The 20,793-nt window shown below is 34.5% G+C and overlaps 1 protein-coding gene across 2 annotated transcripts; it reads left to right on the top strand.

The window, feature by feature from the left end:
• The first annotated feature begins 586 nt into the window (after positions 1 to 586).
• On the top strand, positions 587 to 20,409 carry LOC123532498 (uncharacterized). Of its 2 annotated transcripts, none has more exons than XM_053517782.1 (6): positions 587 to 1,220; positions 1,465 to 1,604; positions 1,844 to 8,862; positions 9,781 to 14,497; positions 18,233 to 18,372; positions 18,599 to 20,409. In XM_053517782.1, exons 4-6 carry the CDS (start codon positions 14,467 to 14,469, stop codon positions 19,865 to 19,867), a joined length of 1,440 nt encoding a protein of 479 aa, XP_053373757.1. In that variant the 5' UTR covers positions 587 to 1,220; positions 1,465 to 1,604; positions 1,844 to 8,862; positions 9,781 to 14,466; the 3' UTR covers positions 19,868 to 20,409. The 2 variants fall into 2 exon arrangements, with proteins under 2 accessions (XP_053373757.1, XP_053373756.1); XM_053517781.1 differs by having other exon boundaries at positions 9,298 to 14,497.
• The last annotated feature ends 384 nt before the right edge of the window (positions 20,410 to 20,793 follow it).

Here is a 20,793-nt window from a genome sequence, read left to right as displayed (position 1 = left end):
ATACGTATTAGACTTTACTTCAGAATTCAAGATGCAATATCTCAAAAATAAGCCCTGATATTTTGAGGACATTTTTTCTGTGTTTTATTTACTTACATACTACTCATTCCACACCAAAACAAAAAGTTTCTGTTGGAATTAGTTCAACCCCAAAAGTTTAAGTGATCAGCCTATTATAATCAGTAGCGCAATGGTTAGCAGGTTGGACTACAACGCCAGCGGTCCGGGTTCGATTCCCGGTCGGGGCTGATATCCCGACTAGTGTTCATTGTTGGGTGATTTACTTAAATTGGTACTGTTTCCAGCAGTATCTGCCAAGACTGAATGCTGGGGAGGTAAATATGACGCCTGACGTGGAATCGGCTGGAAATAAATTGTTCCATCCATTCCAGGTGGGGACTTTCGTCGACTACTCACGTTAAACAAGAAACTATACTCTTTTTATAATAAGGATGGATGGTGATTTTGACTTCATTGAAATAACAATCTTTCAACATCAACGGCAACAAAGTAAACTCTATTTTTATTCGTTTTTTCCTAAAACACACACGATCGAGTCATTATGATTATAAATTTAGTGTTTCTAGGTTGTTCATATGTAACTGAAAGTATTTATTTACTCTGTCATAAATGAATAACGACTTTAATAGACTTTACAAAATTTATATATTCAGATTGGTCGAATACAAAAAAATCGCAGTGTCTAGATTTCGCGCTATCAATGTTGACCGCAAATATAGCGAAATTTAAACCTCCGCGAATATAACCCGCTTCACAGTACATACATTACCTCTTCGTCAAATACATAGATTATATTTCGTTGAATACACAGATTTCGTGGTAAAACAGATAGCATTGGAAAACAAGATTATCACAATGTTTGTTTATTTTTATTTTCGTATCTGATATAAATCCAGTTGATGAACTGCTTCTTGATTTTTTTCTCATTTATGTTTCAAATTTCACAACAATGTTGAACATTTTGGTGATCTGTTTGATGCTTAGCTATGTGCATGCCGACTGTGATCGAGATAACGGTCCATCAGGTGGGAGAGAGTGTGTTCTTCTAGAGCCATACTATAGCAGATATCAGTGGGCGACATGCATCACAGATAAATACATTGAGACATTTTCAAAAGGTAGACATCAGTGCATGGATCAAAGCGCAGTTTACTGTTACTACCAGTGTATGATAGAGATTCACGACGATGGAGGGTCAGGTATTCTTTAAAAGATTTCTTCATTTGGTGTGTTGCTTTTTTCCCCTATTAATTTTAGACCAAATATTGATGGATTGGCTGTTTTATTTACATGTAATAGAATTTAATAATTTTTATTAGTTGCTCTGTTAGAATATGTATATGGCAAATTCAAATTTCGAAGTATTCTTAAATGAATTGGTATTTTTATCTAATGTATAAGGGACATGTAATTTAAGTGATATCCCAAAAATTCTTTTCACAGGACCCGTTTTCGATGACTGTGCTTGTGAAAGAGATGCAGCTCTAAATGACACCACAACACTAGTGCCACAACCTACCATTCCAGACTGGTGTTTCAGTCCATCAGGAGACAACTGTAACTGGTACAGAGAGTGCCTTGAGGTAAAACATCAGTTTCAAAAGTACTAGAATAAAAAAAGAAAACGGTAAGTTTGCTAAATTATAAATATGACTTTGTAGCGCTTAACATGATATTAAATTATTAAATGACTGTATTACATACGTATCTAATTCAAAACGTCAGTTTTGATTCCTGCAACCTTATACAATCAGTTAAATTGAATCAGTGCAACAGTATATCAAATTACACGCCTGTTTCATCCACATTCAAATTCTTTCAGAAACGATATCCTTGCAAAGCACAGGGTAACTCCTACGCACTAGATTTTGCTGAAAAATTTTGCAAGTTATATGATGATCATTATTCTTCGTTTGACAACATTGGTCAGCAGTGGGTTAATGCTGTACGAAAGTGTTTGCAGGTTCAACTTGTGCCCATCCTGAGACCATTTGTACATAAAACTTGCGATGAAATCAAACTAATGGCATTTAATTCGCATCGGGAATGTTACCTTCACCCTGACGCCAATTCACCCTCCATTTGTCAAATAGGATTAGTTAACTCTTTCAGAGTATTTTGGACAGTAAAGAGTTCTTTAATACAGGAGTCGTATCTGGTATTCAAGGAAATGTTGTCTGTGATAAATGGTTGTCATTATTTTACCTCTCTTGACTTGTTTGGTCTATTTACTTTTCCTAGGATAACTCTGATAGCACTTATATTGAAACCTGTTTACAACAGAAAAATGTATGAACATGAAGTTGCTGAAAAGTTATCAAACGACATGAAATGGAAAGATAGAGAAATAATGTATTTCGATTATGACCATCTCAATGGTGATCACGTCAAATCGGCCATTGTGGTACATATTTTGTTGGCTTCGCGCTCTGAATTTGACCTCAACTCTCAAAACGTCAGATCAGCAAATGTATCAGAAGCGGTGATGGAGCTGGCTGAGAGAATTCAGAATGGCGATTTAGACCTCAGAAACGGAATAGAAATAGTTACCCTCAGCATATGTCTGAACTTAAATTGCACAGATACATCACTTTCTGTGACATCACCTCCTGGTACATCACTTTCTGTGACATCTCCTCCTGATACATCGCTTTCTGTGACATCTCCTCCTGGTACAGACGCTTCACACACAGCTGATGCCAGTTCTGTCGCAGCTTCTAAGGATCATCTTAACACAGTCATGGTTGTTGGTATTGTATTTGGTTGTTTGCATTACTTTGTCTGTAGTTTGTTTTATTAGAAGATGTGCAACCGGACATATAGTATAAGCGGTAGAATATTGAATAAACTGTGATGTATATTCATTTCATTCTCTTCGGTGTTTTTATAATATTAAGTAAAGTAGCGGAAGTCCAACGCGAATGAGTTGTGATTTTACACGATATATATATAAAACAAATGCTGAATATTTCCATAGATTATAATTATGATTTTCATTGTTTAAAATAGACATATTCATTATACATATCTTTTTTATTGCTACGGAACTACTTGATATATACAAAGAAATAAATACGTATTATGGAATACTCAAACAAAAGCCATGAATAAAAAGATAAATAGTAGTTTTTCGACTTTATCGGAAAATTAAGCAGCACTATACTTTAGGTGCATCATTTTATCACAAGCTGGCATTTGGATAGAACCACCAACCTTCTGTAAGAAAATGTAACAACACTGAGTCCAGTTAAATTCATAAATGGTATGCATCAAACCTCACTCTTACCATCCATGACATTCGCAAGCTATAGAGCGACACCTACCAGGGGCGGTTCGAATGAATTGTTTTATCCCAAGCAGGCATTTGGGTAGAACCGGCAACCTTCCGTAAGTCAGCTGAATAGCTTATACACATTTTCAATGGTGCGAATATCACACTTGAAATAAGTGCTCAGGTCATTAAGATCTTCGCCTAATTTAAACTAAATTAAGTTATGTAGTAGTTTTTTGTACTTTATGCGAAATGTCAAAATTCATGTCCGTTTCTAATATTTAACGGGGTATTATCCTTACGGTAACGATATTTTAAAGTTAGTGCAATATCTTACAAATATAAAACTGCAAACAGTATAGCTGACCCACTGGTAAAATTAAGAAAGACAAAATATTGTCATGAACTGATGGTATAACATCCTGGTAAATACTAGAAACGGACCTAAATTTTGACATTTCGCATAAAGTACAAAAACTGGATATTGGTAATTATTAAACAACATTTAACGTTTGCTAATGAAGGGTTTTAAACTACTATATAACTTAATTTAGTTTAAATTCGGTAAAGATATTACGTATATGAAGCTGGCTGGTAGAAGGTACAGTGAGTCGGACATCCAATATCCAGTTCTAACATCAAGCCAGCATTAAGTTAGGTATATAAGTTATCTAAGGCTAATATCCAACCAGGGGGAATACACAGCTCGCTGTGAGTTCGCTATTCGCAACACATCAGAAAAATGAATATATTAGCTGAAAAGATCAGAAAGTTTAACATCACTGAGTCCAGTTAAATTCTTTAATGGAATGCACCAAACCTCACAATCACAATTATGACATTCGACAATTACATGGCGATACAATTTTTCCTGCAAGGTGAATCACTTACACATAAAATAATGGTCAAGGCATGATGTGTAAAACAAAACATATTGGTGTACATAGCTATAAAAACCAAAGAACCATTTAAACATTTTACTAATGTCTTAGTAGAGGGCACACCAGCAAAAAACCCCAAAAAAAACAACACCATTACGGAAGCGATTGAACATGTTCAGAGTTCAAGTGCCAATGAATACAGACCGACCGAGCTGAGTCGAAGAACCGCCTACAATCAGCGCGTCCGTATTTTTATTTTTCAGCTTGAAAATCATTTTAAAAGTAAATTTCTATTAATGTTCCAAAAGATCTTCTTACAAATTTTATTATAATTTCAGGTATCGCGTGATAATCTTTTTTTAAATAAACAGCCACGCCGCTGTATTTGTCTGAGTGCGTTCTTATTATAGCATTGTTGATACAAAGGTAAAATTTGTAAGTCACATCACACATAATGTCATCTTATATTCTTCATTAACTTTTATGACCCGGACTCGAATTCGCATGAAACTCCAATGTTTTGGTTTTACTTACCAGGGTAACGTATGTTTTATTATGTCAGTTGCATAATAATTTCCAGTTAATTACAAAAAGAAAACAGCATATTCAGTGATAGAGAAAAATATACAGTATTGAGTGCTTTTATTTTTGCCACACGCTAAACGCACTTACGCATTAAAATCAAATCATCCGTTTAAACAACAGGGCAACCGCGACAGCGTTGTAAATTCGTCTATATACGTTGATATACTATCGTATAAAAACGAAAAAGCTTTAGTTTCATCAAAATTAGCTAACATGACTGAAGAAAGAAATGGACACTTTATCAAAACTTCATTTGAATTTGGAAAGCCCATATCTTTACTTGCATCTAACATCAACCACATATAAAGAGTAATTTATAACATACCTTTACATCACCACAAAACAACAGTAAAATGCATTTATTGAATGAGCATACATTAAACTTTACCGATCCGATTATATTCGAAAATTGCTTAGCTATTGACAGATGAAATACCTTTTGCAAAATGAAGACAGATATACCAACTATTACTTATCAAAGAACAGAAAGGTATTTTCAGTGAGTATTTCATGAAACCATTAAACATGTATGGGCACAAGCATAAGACTTGTAAATATAATGCATTTACGTTATCTAAGCTTTCTGTTATTTTTCAATGACTTTACACAATTTATATACTCAAGAACAAATGTTTTGCCCAGTTAACAAACAGGGGTGAGGACAAGACACGAGAAAGGTACTGCCTATTATGAACTGTGATAGTTAGGTAAAATGTAAGGGTAGATTTTCCGGAAGCACAGAACACCCCAAACACAGACATAGAGCCATGCATCGCAAAGAAGGCCAACAACAAAAAGAAGCTGTAACGGAAACATATTGTAGACGGGTTGCTTCAGAACTCAAACAGCAAGTTCATTCTAGTTATAAATAAAAAAGGAGGAGTGGGTAAGGCGTAGATAAAAAGATGGGGTGCTGGGGGGAAGTAGAAAAATGCAAGGATGAATATTCAACAAGGAAAGTCCATTTCTAAAACGCAACACACAACTATCGTTCACAGACAAAAACAAACAAATAAGAAAAAATAACACAGTGGAGCAGAGTCCAAGACACACGCACAAAGACGAACGCAAGAAAAAAAAACAACACAGTACGGCAGCGCCCAAGGGCGGCCGGTGGCCAAAAAAAATGGTTAGCACGATAACTTATTCATAGTTAAAGGAGAAATTTGAGATACACGTTGAAAATCATTATGATTTATCCTGTTTTGTTGTTACGAAACAAGCAACAAAAACTTTAGTGTGCTGATTCCGTGAAATATTATCCATCACGCTTTCCTTCCTCTTTGATCCTTTATTTTTCATGCTGGTCTTTTTTTTTTTTATGCTGAGATAGATTTTATTAAATTTCCACCACGCGTAACACAAAATACGAGACAGACAGAAAACAAGTTGAAAATAGGGTCACCGCCTTGGAACGGTCAGTAACGTAAATAATGGAAACTGGGGGTTTAAATGCGTTCTCGACCTGACCTTATTTTCAACAAGTTAGACAAGACAGTGTAACTAAAATCACTCCCAGCTGAGAAAGGCTCTAACATAAGTGGCAAAATACCAGATTGATTCCATACAGATCATATAAAATAAAATATATAAGTAGGGTCAATCTAAGGTATAATTACACCAATAACTCAATAACTTGTCTGAAGTCAGAGCACCAAGTGCCAACCTTTCAAGGGTACGTCTTAGCAAGCTGCAAGACAACATTCCACTCCCTCCGTCTTTTTTACTTTTGTATGATTTTGGAGAAAAGCAACAGGGAGTCTTACACATTTTATTCATCGCACCATCAAATATGTAACTGTAGAGGGGTCAATCACCAAACATGCACTGTGGTTATCGATTTTCGCATTGTATCCTCTTTCGTTGATTTGTTTACACATTTTACAAATGCTTAATTAAAATAAGCGTTATGATTAAATTTTCGAATTTCATAAATTACATCCCCATATTTTTAGATGTGTTATATTTCTTTTATTATTTATTTTTATATTATATTTTTTAAAGTCCGAACGATCTGTAGTAAAATTTAGTGAAAACCAATCCGTTGTTCATGATATCGGTAACTCGTTATACCCCCACCAAACATGTTTGTGGGGAGCTATATAGGAGTCAGTTTTGTCCCGTCACGTCGCGTCGCGTCCCGAAATCTATATCTCAGTTATTACTAAATGGATTTGTTTCAAACTTAAAACAGGCGTTCCACCTAATACCCACATCATGTTACACAACGTGCGTAACTCTGACCCCAATTTTTCATGAATTATGCCCCCTTTTACTTAGAATTTAAGGTTTATTTTGATGCATTTTTACTATATCTCACTTATTACTAATTACTAAATGGATTTGATTCAAACTTAAAATGAATGTTCAACCTTATCACCCACAATATGTGACACAAGGTGTATAACTCTGACACCAATTATTCCAGAATTATGCCCCCTTTTACTTAGAATTTAAGGTCAATTTTGATGCGTTTTCACTATATCATTCTGATTGGCTTAGAGTCATAAGAAAGTAACCTTTTTTAACTTTTGTACAGAGTTACTTCCCCTTAAGTTCCAAGAATTAGTCTATTTTTAGAAATTCTATCTTTAGATTTTGAGTTCATTTTTATTATTAGTCCTATGTAAAAAGTAAATACATTTTTCTATGGTAACATATGTCAATAAGAAAATTTTTTTGTGTTCAGTTTTAGTGTATCTCTAATATTAGAGATTTTTATATTTACCTCATCCCTCATCCTGGGCACATATACTAGCGTTGTGACATCGCTAAATGTCGCTACAGCGCTAGCATTACTTATATATGCCACGGAAGCCCAGGATGAAGTACTCCAAAGACGATTAAAAAAAAATTAAGTATTTAGTTTTATTACGTTTTAGATTATTCTAATTATTTTTAAAATTTCTTATTAAAATCCTCTCACTTTGAGCAAGCTAAATAAGTTTGAAATAGAGACACCGTATGATGTCGCTTGAGGGACATCCCTATCAACGACGAGGAAGTTGATAATATCAAAACTGATATCTTCTCCTTTATCATATACTTTTGTTTCTAAACTACTCTTCACAACTTCTAAACTTAAGTCCTAAAATGACGCTTCTAAACCTGAGGTATTAGTCTCATTCAGCTGTAACTCTTTCCACCATTTCTGAAAAATATAGGTTGTCCAAAATATCACAAAGGTACCTCGAGGTTCCGTTAAAATAATAAATCAATAATGTCAAATTGTGTCTCAGTGGACAAACTGAGCTTAAAATCTCGTTCATAACAGTATAAGAATAAATCAGCAAAAGTCGGTCGCAGCTGCTTCCCATCAGGATACCGATGTTTTATCGCCAAATTTAATAAATATGCTATCTACCAGAAACCTTAGGGCTTCACAAACCTGTTTACAACTCCATAGGGTATATTTGATAAGTTTATTACCACACCAAACAAGTTTATGACCATAAAATATTCCAGATCCAGATTGGTAATGAATTTGATTTACAAAAAGGTTTTTATAAACATTCCTGTAGTACCGTTTTGCACATTTGTATCACACTATCATCGATAATTACAGGTAATATTTTGTGTGTGTTCGGGCTATGGCCGAAAAGTTGATGTTAATTCTTTTCATGATATGTTAACAGCGCATTTGTTTTTGTTCCTTAGTATATAATTTTAAGTTTGATAATTCATATTCGTCAATCGTGTTCACAAAGCATATGTTGAAACAGACTGTTAGATTACAAATCAAATACTTTTGTCGTATCTTATCTGATAAAAATCCAGTTGATGATAGTTGAAGTTTAAAATATTAATATGTTTAGATTTACCAAATTTATGTTGTACAACTTATAACTATGATGAGGTTTTTAATTATATATTTATACTTGTTGCTTACTTATGTTCATGCCGACTGTGATCGAGATACGGGTCCCGCAGGAGGTAAGGAGTGTGTACTGCTAGAACCATCGTACAGTAAATATCAGTGGGCGACTTGCCTTACAGACCAGTACATCAAAACATTTTCAAAAGGAAGACATGAATGTAAGGATCAGACTAGAGTGTACTGCTACTACCAGTGTATGTTAGAGATCCACGAAGATCGAGGGTCAGGTATATTTACGATTTCCTCCTCTTATTAATTTTACATCTTATATTTAAGTACAAATACCTGATAAATGTTATTTGTTGCTCTATTTGAATAACATATAAATACTCAACAAGTTGTATAAAATAAAAAATAAAACAGGTTGTATAAAATAAACATATATATTTTATTTCATACAACTTGTTGGGTCTGCAATAAGATTCATTCCGTAACTGCCGGGTCTCTACCTATTTATTGGTTCTTTTTTATTTTTTTTCTAAACATGTATTGTGTCTTCAAAACAAAAGAAAGACCCAATATATATGTAGATATAAACATATACATTGGTTATGGCAATAACAGATGTCGAAGTATCGAAGAATTTTGAAATGAATATATCTTTTCATCTAATGTTTTAGGATATACGAATTTAAGTGTTGTCCCAAACATACTTTTCACAGGTCCCGTTTTCGATGATTGTGCTTGTGGAAGAGATGCAGTTCAAGGTGACACCACCACAATAGTACCACAACCGTCCATTCCAGACTAGTGTTTCAGTCCATCAGGAGACAGTTGTAACTGGTACAGGAAATGTCTTGAGGTCACAAAACAGTTTCAAAAGTACTAGTCTTGGAAATAAAATAAGAAACCAATAAGTTTGCTTATTTGACTTTTTAGAGTTTGGCATGATACTAAATGATGTATCCATCAGGAGACAATTGTAACTGGTACAGGAAATGTCTTGAGGTAACACAACAGTTTCAAAAGTACTAGTCTTGGAAATAAAATAAGAAACCAATAAGTTTGGCATGATACTAAATGATGTATCTTATCGAAAACGTACGATTTTATTCCTGTACAGATACATAATTGATTAAAGTTGATTGACTTTAACGGTATATTCAGTTTCAAGCTTGTTTCATCCAGTATTGAAATTCTTTCAGAAACGATATCCTTGCAAAGCACAAGGTAACTCCTACGCACTGGATTTTGCTGAAAAATTTTGTAAGTTATATGACGATCATTATTCCTCATTTGACAACATTGGTCTGCAGTGGATTAATGCTGTACGCAAGTGTTTGCAGGTTCAACTTGTGCCCATCCTGAGACCATTTGAACACAAGACATGCGATGAAATCAAACAAATGGCGTTTGATTCTCATCCAGATTGTTATATTAATCCGGAGAATAATGCACCGTCAATGTGTCAAATTGGACTGGTTAACACATTTATAGCATTTTGGACAGTTAAGAGTGCATTACTTGAGGAAACAGGCGGTACTCTGGAACAGATGCTTTGCGTAAGCATTGGATGTAATAGAATCAACTTATTATTTCTGACCCCAGGGGGTATGACACTGATTAAGATTGGAATAACTTTTTTATATAACAGTCTAAAATATGATATTTCCAATAAGTTAGCATCTCAAATGAAATGGCCTGAACGTGGAATTATGCATTTTGCTTATACAAGCCTCGGTTGCAGTCACTCACATCGAAGTAAGAGAAGCTTCGATACTGGATCTACTGAATTCGTACACATCTTGTTAGCCTCGCGTTCTGAATATGACCTCAACTCTAAAAACGCTCCACCAGCAAATGTAACTGAAGCGGCAATGGAACTGGCAGACATAATTCAAAACCGGTATATAGACCTTGGAAACGGAACAGAAATATCTGAACTTAATATCTGTTTGAATTTCAACTGCACGGAAAAAGTCCGGTCTGTAGCACATCCTCCTACTACGATTGTGGTTACCAAGGCAATGCAAACGAAAGTTGAACTCACTGAGAGTATCACTGACGAAAATAAAGAACATACGACGTCGGTTTTCAACGATATCACAACTGCAACAGCGGAGTTCTTCCAAACAACGTACGACACTAGCACTGAAATTATCCGGAATGCTAGCCATACCATGAAAAGTTCGTTGGACGGGACGAGTTCTTATGACAATCTTACTACAAGTATGGATAAGACTAACAACGCAATTGCTACAGGTTCCAAGGGTAATCTCAATGCAGGGTCCAAAGCTGGAATCGTTTTCGGCTGCATGTTTACTGTCGTTTGCCTTACTGTGCTCGTTTCTTGCTTGATTAAAAAGCGTGCCACCGGAAATGTGGTTTACGCGCTAGTGTACAAAAAGGGCGACCGTGACCTCTCATCTGAAATTTGACCAATTTCATAAAGAAGTTGTGTTTTAAAAGTAATTTAACGGGTTGTATTTAAACATATGTATAATCACATGCGTCTTTTTGCTGATGACAGTTCTTTTTCTGTAACCAGTCAGGGACTCAAACTTCATAGAATTAACTCTAAGACTTAATGAAGACCTCAAAAGGATAGCAAAGTGGGTCAAACAGTGTTTAGTTACGTTTAACCTTAATGAACAAGACAAAAGTTATTTACTGTTCTCTTACTAATAATCCTTAATCTACTTTTTATTTTGATAATTTTCAGTTAAGTTTTACTCGTTACCATAAACATCTTGGTCTACTATTAAGTGAGAACGGTACTTGGCACGCGCATATTTCAGATATAACGATATCTGCCTCAGAAATATTGGGATCAATGCGCTTGTTAAATTCGACCTATATTAGAATATGCCAGTGTATTTTGAGATAGCTGTACCGTATACGAAAAGGAAAACATTGAAAAATTACAGTACGAAGCTGCAAGATTAGTTACTGTTTAACCAAGTCTGTTTCAATCGAAAAGTTACTACTAGAAAGAGGATGGGTATCGTTATCAGACCGTCGACTAATGCAAAAATGAACTATAATGTATAAAGCAAAAAAAAATGGCGATTTACCAAACTATCTTAGTACCTTCTTTCATAATGAAGTTTAAGTAACTACGTCATATAATTAAAGAAATGATGATAATTATGCTACAGTTGCAAGATGAACAGAAATATTTTCTAAATTTTGTATACCCTCTGCTTTTTCTGCTTGAACAACATAAAAAGTAATATTCGAGAATCGTCTTCTTTAAACGGTTTTAAAAACATTCTCAAAGTAAAATTTAAACAATTCTCAAAGAAAAATTTTAAACCTCCCTAAGTTCCTACGTTCTACTTATCTTGTGTGAGGACATTGTCTGTAGTGATTTTTAATAACCATTTGAGATTCAACGCAGTGTGAAATTGGCTATGACATAGAAGATGCTGAGCATTTCTCTTTAAAACCAGTCGTTTCCGAGATCAAAGACATCAGCTATTTATAGCCATACACCCTTTTTAACAGAGACAAGCATAATTTAGAATATGTTTTATTAGCGCCGTAAATAACAAATCATTTTTTTCCACGTTTTATTAATTGGTCAGATCTAAATTTGTCAGAGATAAAAACCAACAAAAAACAGGTGTGGAGTTAAAAAAGTTGCTGGGTATATATAAGTAGTTGGTTAATTGCAAAGTACAACTGAGGTAGGAGAGAAAAAATGTAAGAATTTTTCCTTGTCTGAAACAAATATTCTACCCACAAATCTATCTCAGTTATAAAATATCAGCGAAGAAAGAGGTTCCAGTGCGAAATATTTCACACAATTCACCAGAACTTTTGGCATTACAAGTGTCACAAATACCATTACTGTTCGTTTCGTAAAGTGATTATCAAATCAAATGTATTTTTAAAACAGGTCAACCGTTTAGGAACATGAAATCTAAAGATAATGTTAATTTAGCTAAAAGATTGGAGCATAATACGGATTATAAATTAATAATGTCATCCCGATAATAACAATGCCCGAAATGTTGGTAAAAAATCAAAAAGATCACCCTCTAACTATAAATAATTCCTGTTTTACTCAATTCAGCTTATCCTTGCGTCCTCGAGATATAGAGTTATTTATGTCCCACTTCTTAAACATTATAAATATCAAATGTATTATACTATTTATAACTGGGAGCCACATTTAGATAAAGCTAAGTAAATACGGAATCATACGGAATTATACATTTTATTTATAAAATCCTCGGTTGCAATTACTCAAATCGAAGTAAGAGAAGCGTCAATGCTGGAACATCTGAGTACGTACACATCTTTTTAGCCTCGCGTTCTGAATACGACCTCATTCAAAATAGCAATTAAGACCTTAGAAACGAAACAGATATATCTAAACTAAATATCTGCTTGAATATGAGACACCACCCCTACTACGACAATGGTTACCACGAAAATGCAAACGGAAGTTGAACTCAGAGTACCAGTGGTAAAAGTAAAGACCATACGACAACGCTTTTCACATATATCACAACGGAAGAAATTAACAATAACACATCAACAATTAAGGTATCTGGTACTGCAACGTCATACTCGTTACCGACCTTATCTATGAACTGCTAATATTTTACATTCAAACTTCAAATTTTAAGTATGAATGAGGTATAACAGAAATCTCAATAATTTTAGATCACCCCTTGTACATCGCATTTGCCAAAAGAATTAATAAAACCAGTTAAAATCCGCACATTAAGCAGTTCTGTACGTTATAGTATTGAGAATTCTAGCCATTTGTCTAAACAGCAAGGTGGTAAGATGTCTATAAGACCTCAACATCAGCAGTTAAACATGTAGAATGCGGGAATACACCCTATGAAAAGTCAGTCCTTGACAGTACGATAGATAAAAGAGGGTCTACGTACTATCATACCCATTCGAAATTTTGACACTTATATTAAACATAATCACACTTCATTTTCACTATTAATGATAAATCCTTGTTATTGGTCTGAAATGACCTAAGAATATAGAAATACAACCCCAACCCCCACCCCCTCCACAACCCCCACCATTTCCATCCTTTACAAAGACTTATCTTTGAACTGAACTGAACAAGAGGGTGCTACGGACTGTTGCTAGCCACGGCCCTGACAATATCAAACGCGCCACACTCCGTTATTGAGGATAAATCGTACTAAATGTCCCAGAATGCAGGGAATAGGGCTTAGAAAAAACAGCATTTTGCGGAGTGTTGTTGCAAGCGTCCGAAAGAGACATCATAACTGGGAATTCTATTCTATTCTAAGTTATTCTATTGTGGAATATTATATTCTATTCAGGTATGTTCTGTTTTTCTTTGGTGTTGTGCTGTGTTTTAAGGATGATATAATCTGTGACGTTTTCGTCGAAATATATTTTGTATTTTTGGACAGATAAATTAATACGTTTTTTGCTTTGCTAGGGAAAATTATCCGAAGCTTGCATTTTACAACTGGAAAAAATCACAACAATATTAACTTAGATAATTGATATTCGCCGATTTGCAATAAAACATACATTGCTGGATCACTAGATTGTTACGAAATCATATTATTGTCGGTCTTATCTGATAAAATCCACTTGAAGGTGTTAAAGTACTCTTGTCTTTGTATTTAAAGCTATTATTTAAAATTACCGATTTTAAAACACGATGTTGGACGTTTTAGTTTTATACTTGTTGCTAAATTATGTGCATGCAGACTGTGACCGAGATACGGGTCCAGCAGGAGGAAGAGAGTGTGTACTGCTGGATCCAGACTATAGTAAATATCAGTGGGCGACTTGCCTAACACAAATACATCAAAACATTTTCAAAAGGAAGACATCAATGTGAGGATCAGACTAGAGTGTACTGTTACTATCAGTGTATGATAGAGATCCACGACGATGGAGGATCAGGTATATTTAAGATTTCGTCATCGAAAATTTATTCAATTCTAGACTTATTATTAAATCTAGGATTCAAGTGCTTTTAGACAGACTGTAAGTAGTATTTCATATATAATTAGATTGATGAACGGAGCTGTAATGTCCCTCCTATTTTCATGGGAAGATGGCTATACAACATCGGCGAAATCAGTGTACTTCAGTCTTCGAGATATGATTGTTAACACATTGATGATTTAACTGCGAAAAGAAAAACATTTCCGAACAGTAAACCTCTTCTTGTATATGGAGCTGTGCAAAACATGATATAAAAACTAAAGGCTAACATGTGCATTTCGCAATACCCGAAGAAAATAGCCCAAAATACCTATATCATAGTTTTATTTTTTCGCCATCGATGATGTAACATACTTATTTCGTCGCTTTTCATTCACTGTCATGTACAAGTGGCGAATAGCCGTCACTGGAATGCTCATCGTCTCAGGCCAATTCTTGCATTTGCACAATTGAAATTGCATTTTATAAGTAACTATTATTTACCTACACATTCTGAATACACAAAACATTTTTGTAGAGAGATCTAGCTCTTTATCTTATAATTTTCATTTGCATGTCCTTTTTTAGTTATATCGAGTACGACTTCACACAGTGATAAATGCCGTATGTCTATGCATATTTTATGCAAGATAAGCTAAAAACACTTATCTATTCAGAAGATAAATATATGACATAGTTTTACTTGTTTCTGATCATTTTGAGCCGGCGTGATATCAGACTGAAAGGAAACGACAGTAATAAATACGTCACGAGTTGGATAAGGGTTAGATATTCTGGAATGTATAATTCAGAGGTTCCGAAACCACTAACCCACGGGTAACTGTAATATGTTCTGGAACGGCTAAGTAATACCTTCAAAGACCACCGGTTCGACGTTCTGGAATGAATCACAGACACTTAGGGCCAGGACTGCCCCCTCCTCCGCCTCAACTAAATGACCGCCAGTAATCACTTGCCCCTCATCGATGTGGGTTCGAGCCTCACTCGGGGCGTTGAATTCTTCATGTGAGGAAGCCATCCAGATGGCTTACGGAAGGTCGGTGACGGTGGTTCTACCAAGGTGCCCCCTCGTGATGAAATAATGCACGGAGGGGTACCTGGGGTCTTCCTCCACCATTCAAGCTGGAAAGTCGCCATATGACCTATCATGTGTCGGTGCGACGTTAAATCCAACAAAAAAAATAATATATATATATATATATGCAATATATGCAATATATATATATATATATATATATATATATATATATATATATATATATATATATATATATATATATATATATATATATATTGCATTTTAAGACGTTCTTTATTTTTGCGTGTTCTAAAAATGTACTTTTATGCCATCAATGCTCTTTAGGTAGGTCGGAAACTTTGAAAGTAGTATAATGTTCTCTTTGGCATCACGCCTGCGCATGTGCAAGCATGACGACATAGCAGGTGCGCGGTAGCAATTTTAGATTCTAGAATTACCCCCGCTATATCATTAAGGAAACAATCGTTATAAATCTCTTATTGGGATGATATACTGAATTTTATAATGACCTCATGTTCGTTCATAGAAAATGAGATTCTCCCAGAAGTATACTAATCTGACTTGTATACCCTATCTCGAGCATTTTAAGGGGACACTGTTGGTCAGGTCCTCGGCCCGCGATGAATATGAAAAACATGAATTACAGATAAATTATTCGGCATTTAATATTAAAATAAATGATAACGAATTAATTTTATAAATGTCAAATTGTTTTTGTGAAGAAAGTAAATATATACACAATGATACAATATATTTTTAGGAAAATAGAGTAAACCTTCAATTTAGATGAATATACTTATATAAAGTTAGTAGAATTTATTTCAGATAAAGGAATATGTTCAAAATAAGCAGAGTCTCTTAACTTGAAAATAAACTTGGAAAGTCCTTTCATATATGTTCACTCCTCAAACTCCCGCGATGATTAGCGTATTTTTCATGCGTAAAATTATTTTTGTTATGAGAGCATTGTCTATTTTCAGTTACAACAAAAATTAATTAGTTATTCTACTTATAAATAGAAATAGAGTTTCTTTATATAGATACATGTAAAATAGTTATATACATACGACATTGATAAATGAAAAAGAGTCTTTACTTGAAACGAAATGCTTGAGTAAAATAAACTAGGAAATAACTTTTCATATATGTTCAATCCCCAGACTCCCGCAACTAAATGATTCCAGTGATCAGCTTATTTTTGGTGCACATGCATGGATCTATTTTTAGAATGAGATCATTATTAATTTTTAGTTTCTAGTATTTCGTTCAGCACTTGGTGGAATCTAAATGCATAGTCATAGATCACGCGTGTCACATTATGGTAAAATCATTCAGATTTCTGGGAATTGCATTTGAGCATGGAGTTGCACTCAAGCGTTACATATTGCATTCGTTGACTTTCTGTCTGCTTATGGAAAAGTCATTATATATCTGGGAATTGCGCCTAAGCGTTATATTGCACTTGAAAATTTTCTTCCTCGTGACTGGTACTGAGGCGTGGTATATTGTACTTGTTCAAACTTGTCTTATGACACAAAAGGTAATGTGAACAATATCAAACTAATGGTAATTTGTCCACTGAGGACAAAATTATTACACTAAGTGAATGGAGAAAAAAATGTGGATATAACATGACATGCTTATTCCCTCCCTGTATACCAAGTTTATGATACATATATCAATACTTTTAATATTATTTGATAGAATTCATAAAAAGAGTTGTCGAGTTATGTCCCTTTATTGCTTTTAAAGTATGTTTTTCAAAGAGCTAAATACCCTTTGATCAACACAAAATGCTCCTAGGGAGTAGATTCCAAAATTATAAATATTATGTTAAAAACAATAAACGTTTCCGGTTACCCAAGTTTGGTATCCTACGATATGGTTTGACAAAGTTTATCGAGAGTCGTGTTTGGTATCATTGAAAGATTTTGTTTAGTATTATTGACTTATTTACATAAAGTAAATGTGTGGTCACTCTATCCTAAAATGCGTCTAAGTAAGCTTACCAGATCCTTGCACTTTGATGACCAGAATGGCAGTGAATGTATTTTCCAGGGTTAAGTTACTAGCTAACTCAACCGCCATAACTGTGTCACTTGCAACACCACTTCCACTACCTCCACCTTAACCCATCACCATGATTAGGTTAAATATAGTTGTAAGCATATTAAGTTTGGTACCCGGTTTATGAGATGCATGATACAAAGCGGGGGTCCAGCACAAGGAAGTGTTACCAGTGTCAGTTTTACATTTGCCCAGAGCATTGATGGTAAAAAAGTGCATTTTTAAAACATGCAGAACTTTTTTCCAATCCCCTTTTATGTTCGTCAACTATTGCTAAAAATATTAGCTAATGCTTGGCTGGGACGGAGGAGAATGGTCCTGACCCAAAGTGTCTACTGAATGAATACGTTAAACGTTTCGATACTACTAACCCGCCAGTATTGAGCTGAATGGCTAAATTAGACCTTCCGAAATTGTAGACCGAATATGTAACTACAAATGACTGATTATTTTTATTTGTTGCTCTATTAGAATATATCTGGCAATTTCAAAGTTCGAAGTATTATTATGAAGATTACTTTTTAATCTAATGTATTAGAGACCTGTATGTACTATAAGTGTTATCCTATACAAAATTGTGACAGGTCCCGTTTTCGACGACTGTGCTTGTGGAATAGATGCGGCACAAAGTAGCACTACTACACTTGTAACAAAACCGTCCGTTCCAGACTGGTGTTTCAGTCCATCAGGAGACAACTGTGACTGGTACAGAGAGTGCCTTGAGGTAATATGACATTTTCTAAACTATTAGAATTAAAAAACAGAAAGGCTTCTGAAATTACGGCTTGACGCGTTTAACATGATATTACCGGTAAATGATTTTATGACACACGCATCTTTTTCTAAACGTCAGTTTTGATTCTTGCAAACATACACAATCATTTTAAATTGAATGAATGAAAGTATATCGAATTACACGCTTGTTTCATCCAGTATTGAAATTATTTCAGAAGCGGTATCCTTGCAAAGCACAGGGTAACTCCTACGCACTGGATTTTGCTGAAAAGTTTTGCAAGTTGTATGATGATCACTATTCCTCATTTGATAGCGTCGGTCAACGGTGGATTAATGCTGTACGAAAGTGTTTGCAAGTTCAACTTGTGCCCATCCTGAGACCATTCGTACACAAGACTTGCGATGAAATCAAACAAATGGCGTTTGATTCTCATCCAGATTGTTATATTTATCCGGATAATCATGCACCGTCAATGTGTCAAATTGGACTGGTTAATACATTTAAGGCATTTTGGACAGTAAAGAGTGCATTGGTTCAGGAAACAGGCGACACTCTTAAACAGATGTTTTGTGTAGGAATTGGATGTAATTATATTACAGTATCGACGTTTAAAGCTTTATTTTCTACGAAAAAATCATATATTAAACTGATAATGATCGGGGTAAAGACTGGATGGAAGATGATAGCAAACAGGCTGGTATATGATATTTCCGAAAAGTTAGCGTCTCAAATGAAATGGCCTAAAAAAGGAATTATGCATTTTGCTTATACAATCCTCGGTTGCAGTCACTCAAATCGAAGTAAGAGAAGCGTCGATGCTGGAACATCTGAGTTTGTACACATCTTGTTAGCCTCGCGTTCTGAATATGACCTCAACTCTAAAAACGCTCCACCAGCAAATGTAACTGAAGCGGCGATGGAGCTGGCAGATAGAATTCTAAATGGGGATATAGACCTTGGAAACGGAACAGAAATAACTGAACTTAATATCTGCTTGAATTTCAACTGCACAGAAAAAGCCCGTTCTGTGACACCTCCTCCTACTACGACTGTGGTTACCACGGAAATGCAAACGAAAGTTAAACTCACTGAGAGTACAACTGATGAAAGTAAAGAACACACGACGAGGGATTTCAACGATATCTCAACTGTAGAAGTTAACAATAACCCGTCATCATTTAAGGTAGCTAGTACAGGCGCTTCTATAAAAACAGAGTACTTCCCATCAACTTACGACACTAGCACTGAAATGATCAAAAATGCTTACAATACCACTGTAAGTTCGATGCACGCCACGATCTCTAATGACAATGTTTCTACAAGTATTGAAAAGAATAACAAAGTAACTGCCACAAGCTCCAAGGGTCATCTCAATACATGGTCTATAGTTGGTATCGTTTTCGGTTGCATAGTAGTTGTCATATGCCTTATTGTGCTCGTAACTTGCTTGGTTAAAAAGCGTACCACTGGAAGTGTGGTTTGATTGCTTGAATAACAAGTATTAAAATAACAAATGGTCTAATACAAACATTTTAATAAACATTAGCAAAGCATACGAATAGACGGACAGTTTTCTTTTAAATATTCCCTTTATGTATAATTTATATGATTGAGATATATCTATTAGATAAAAGCGGTTACCGTACGATTAGCTTAAAATTCTAGTTGAGTGACAGTCACAATTAGTGTACATTTTTATAATGCTATAAAGAAATACTAAGAGTATAGTCTCTGATTATTCTCATGCTTTACATGTTAATCATTATCTTTTTGATCCAAACACCAATACTAATATAGGAAACTTCCTTCTTAATTTCTTTAATGACATAACTCAAATTCCAATAATGTTCATCAAAATACCACGTAAACAAATAATTTTGTGTTCGATAAGGATAGACACGTCATTTTATATTTCAACAAACTGGTTAAAATATGACTTATGTAAATAATTACATTAATATAAAAAACATATATTTTAAAGGAATCTAAAAAAACTGAAAGGGCGCGTATTCAATTTAATGATTATATACTTTGCAACTTTTTTCTGATTCTTTACTTTTTTACGATTTTACACATAGTTGTTATCATTATTATGTTTTATCAATGTCACAAATCATTTAACAATGTTACCAATTTTCATTTAAATCTGTCAGATCTAAATTTTGTTAGAGATAAAAACAAAGAAAATAAGAAAAAGATATAAAAAAACAGGTGTGGAGTTAAAAAGTTAAGTATATATGACTAGTCAGGTAATTCCACAATACAAATGAGGGAAGTGAGAAAGAATTTTTTTGTGAGAATCGTTTTATAATCAGAGGTGATGTGTACTTGTCTGAACCAAACATTCTGTACATAAATCATTTTCTTTAATTAAATATTTTCGAGAAAACGGGTTGACGTGCAAACCAG

The sequence above is a fragment of the Mercenaria mercenaria genome, chromosome 11 (assembly GCF_021730395.1).
Source record: "Mercenaria mercenaria strain notata chromosome 11, MADL_Memer_1, whole genome shotgun sequence".
NCBI classification, from domain to species: Eukaryota; Metazoa; Mollusca; class Bivalvia; order Venerida; family Veneridae; genus Mercenaria; species Mercenaria mercenaria.
The sequence above is the reverse complement of the archived record's forward strand: the minus strand, read 5'-3'. Positions and strand labels throughout refer to the sequence as shown.

Coding starts and splice junctions, on each gene's coding strand:
- LOC123532498 (XM_053517782.1), top strand. CDS start 14,467: ATGATAGAGATCCACGACGATGGAGGATCAG. Junction 14,498..18,232: donor CCACGACGATGGAGGATCAG/GTATATTTAAGA, acceptor AAATTGTGACAG/GTCCCGTTTTCGACGACTGT. Junction 18,373..18,598: donor GGTACAGAGAGTGCCTTGAG/GTAATATGACAT, acceptor AAATTATTTCAG/AAGCGGTATCCTTGCAAAGC.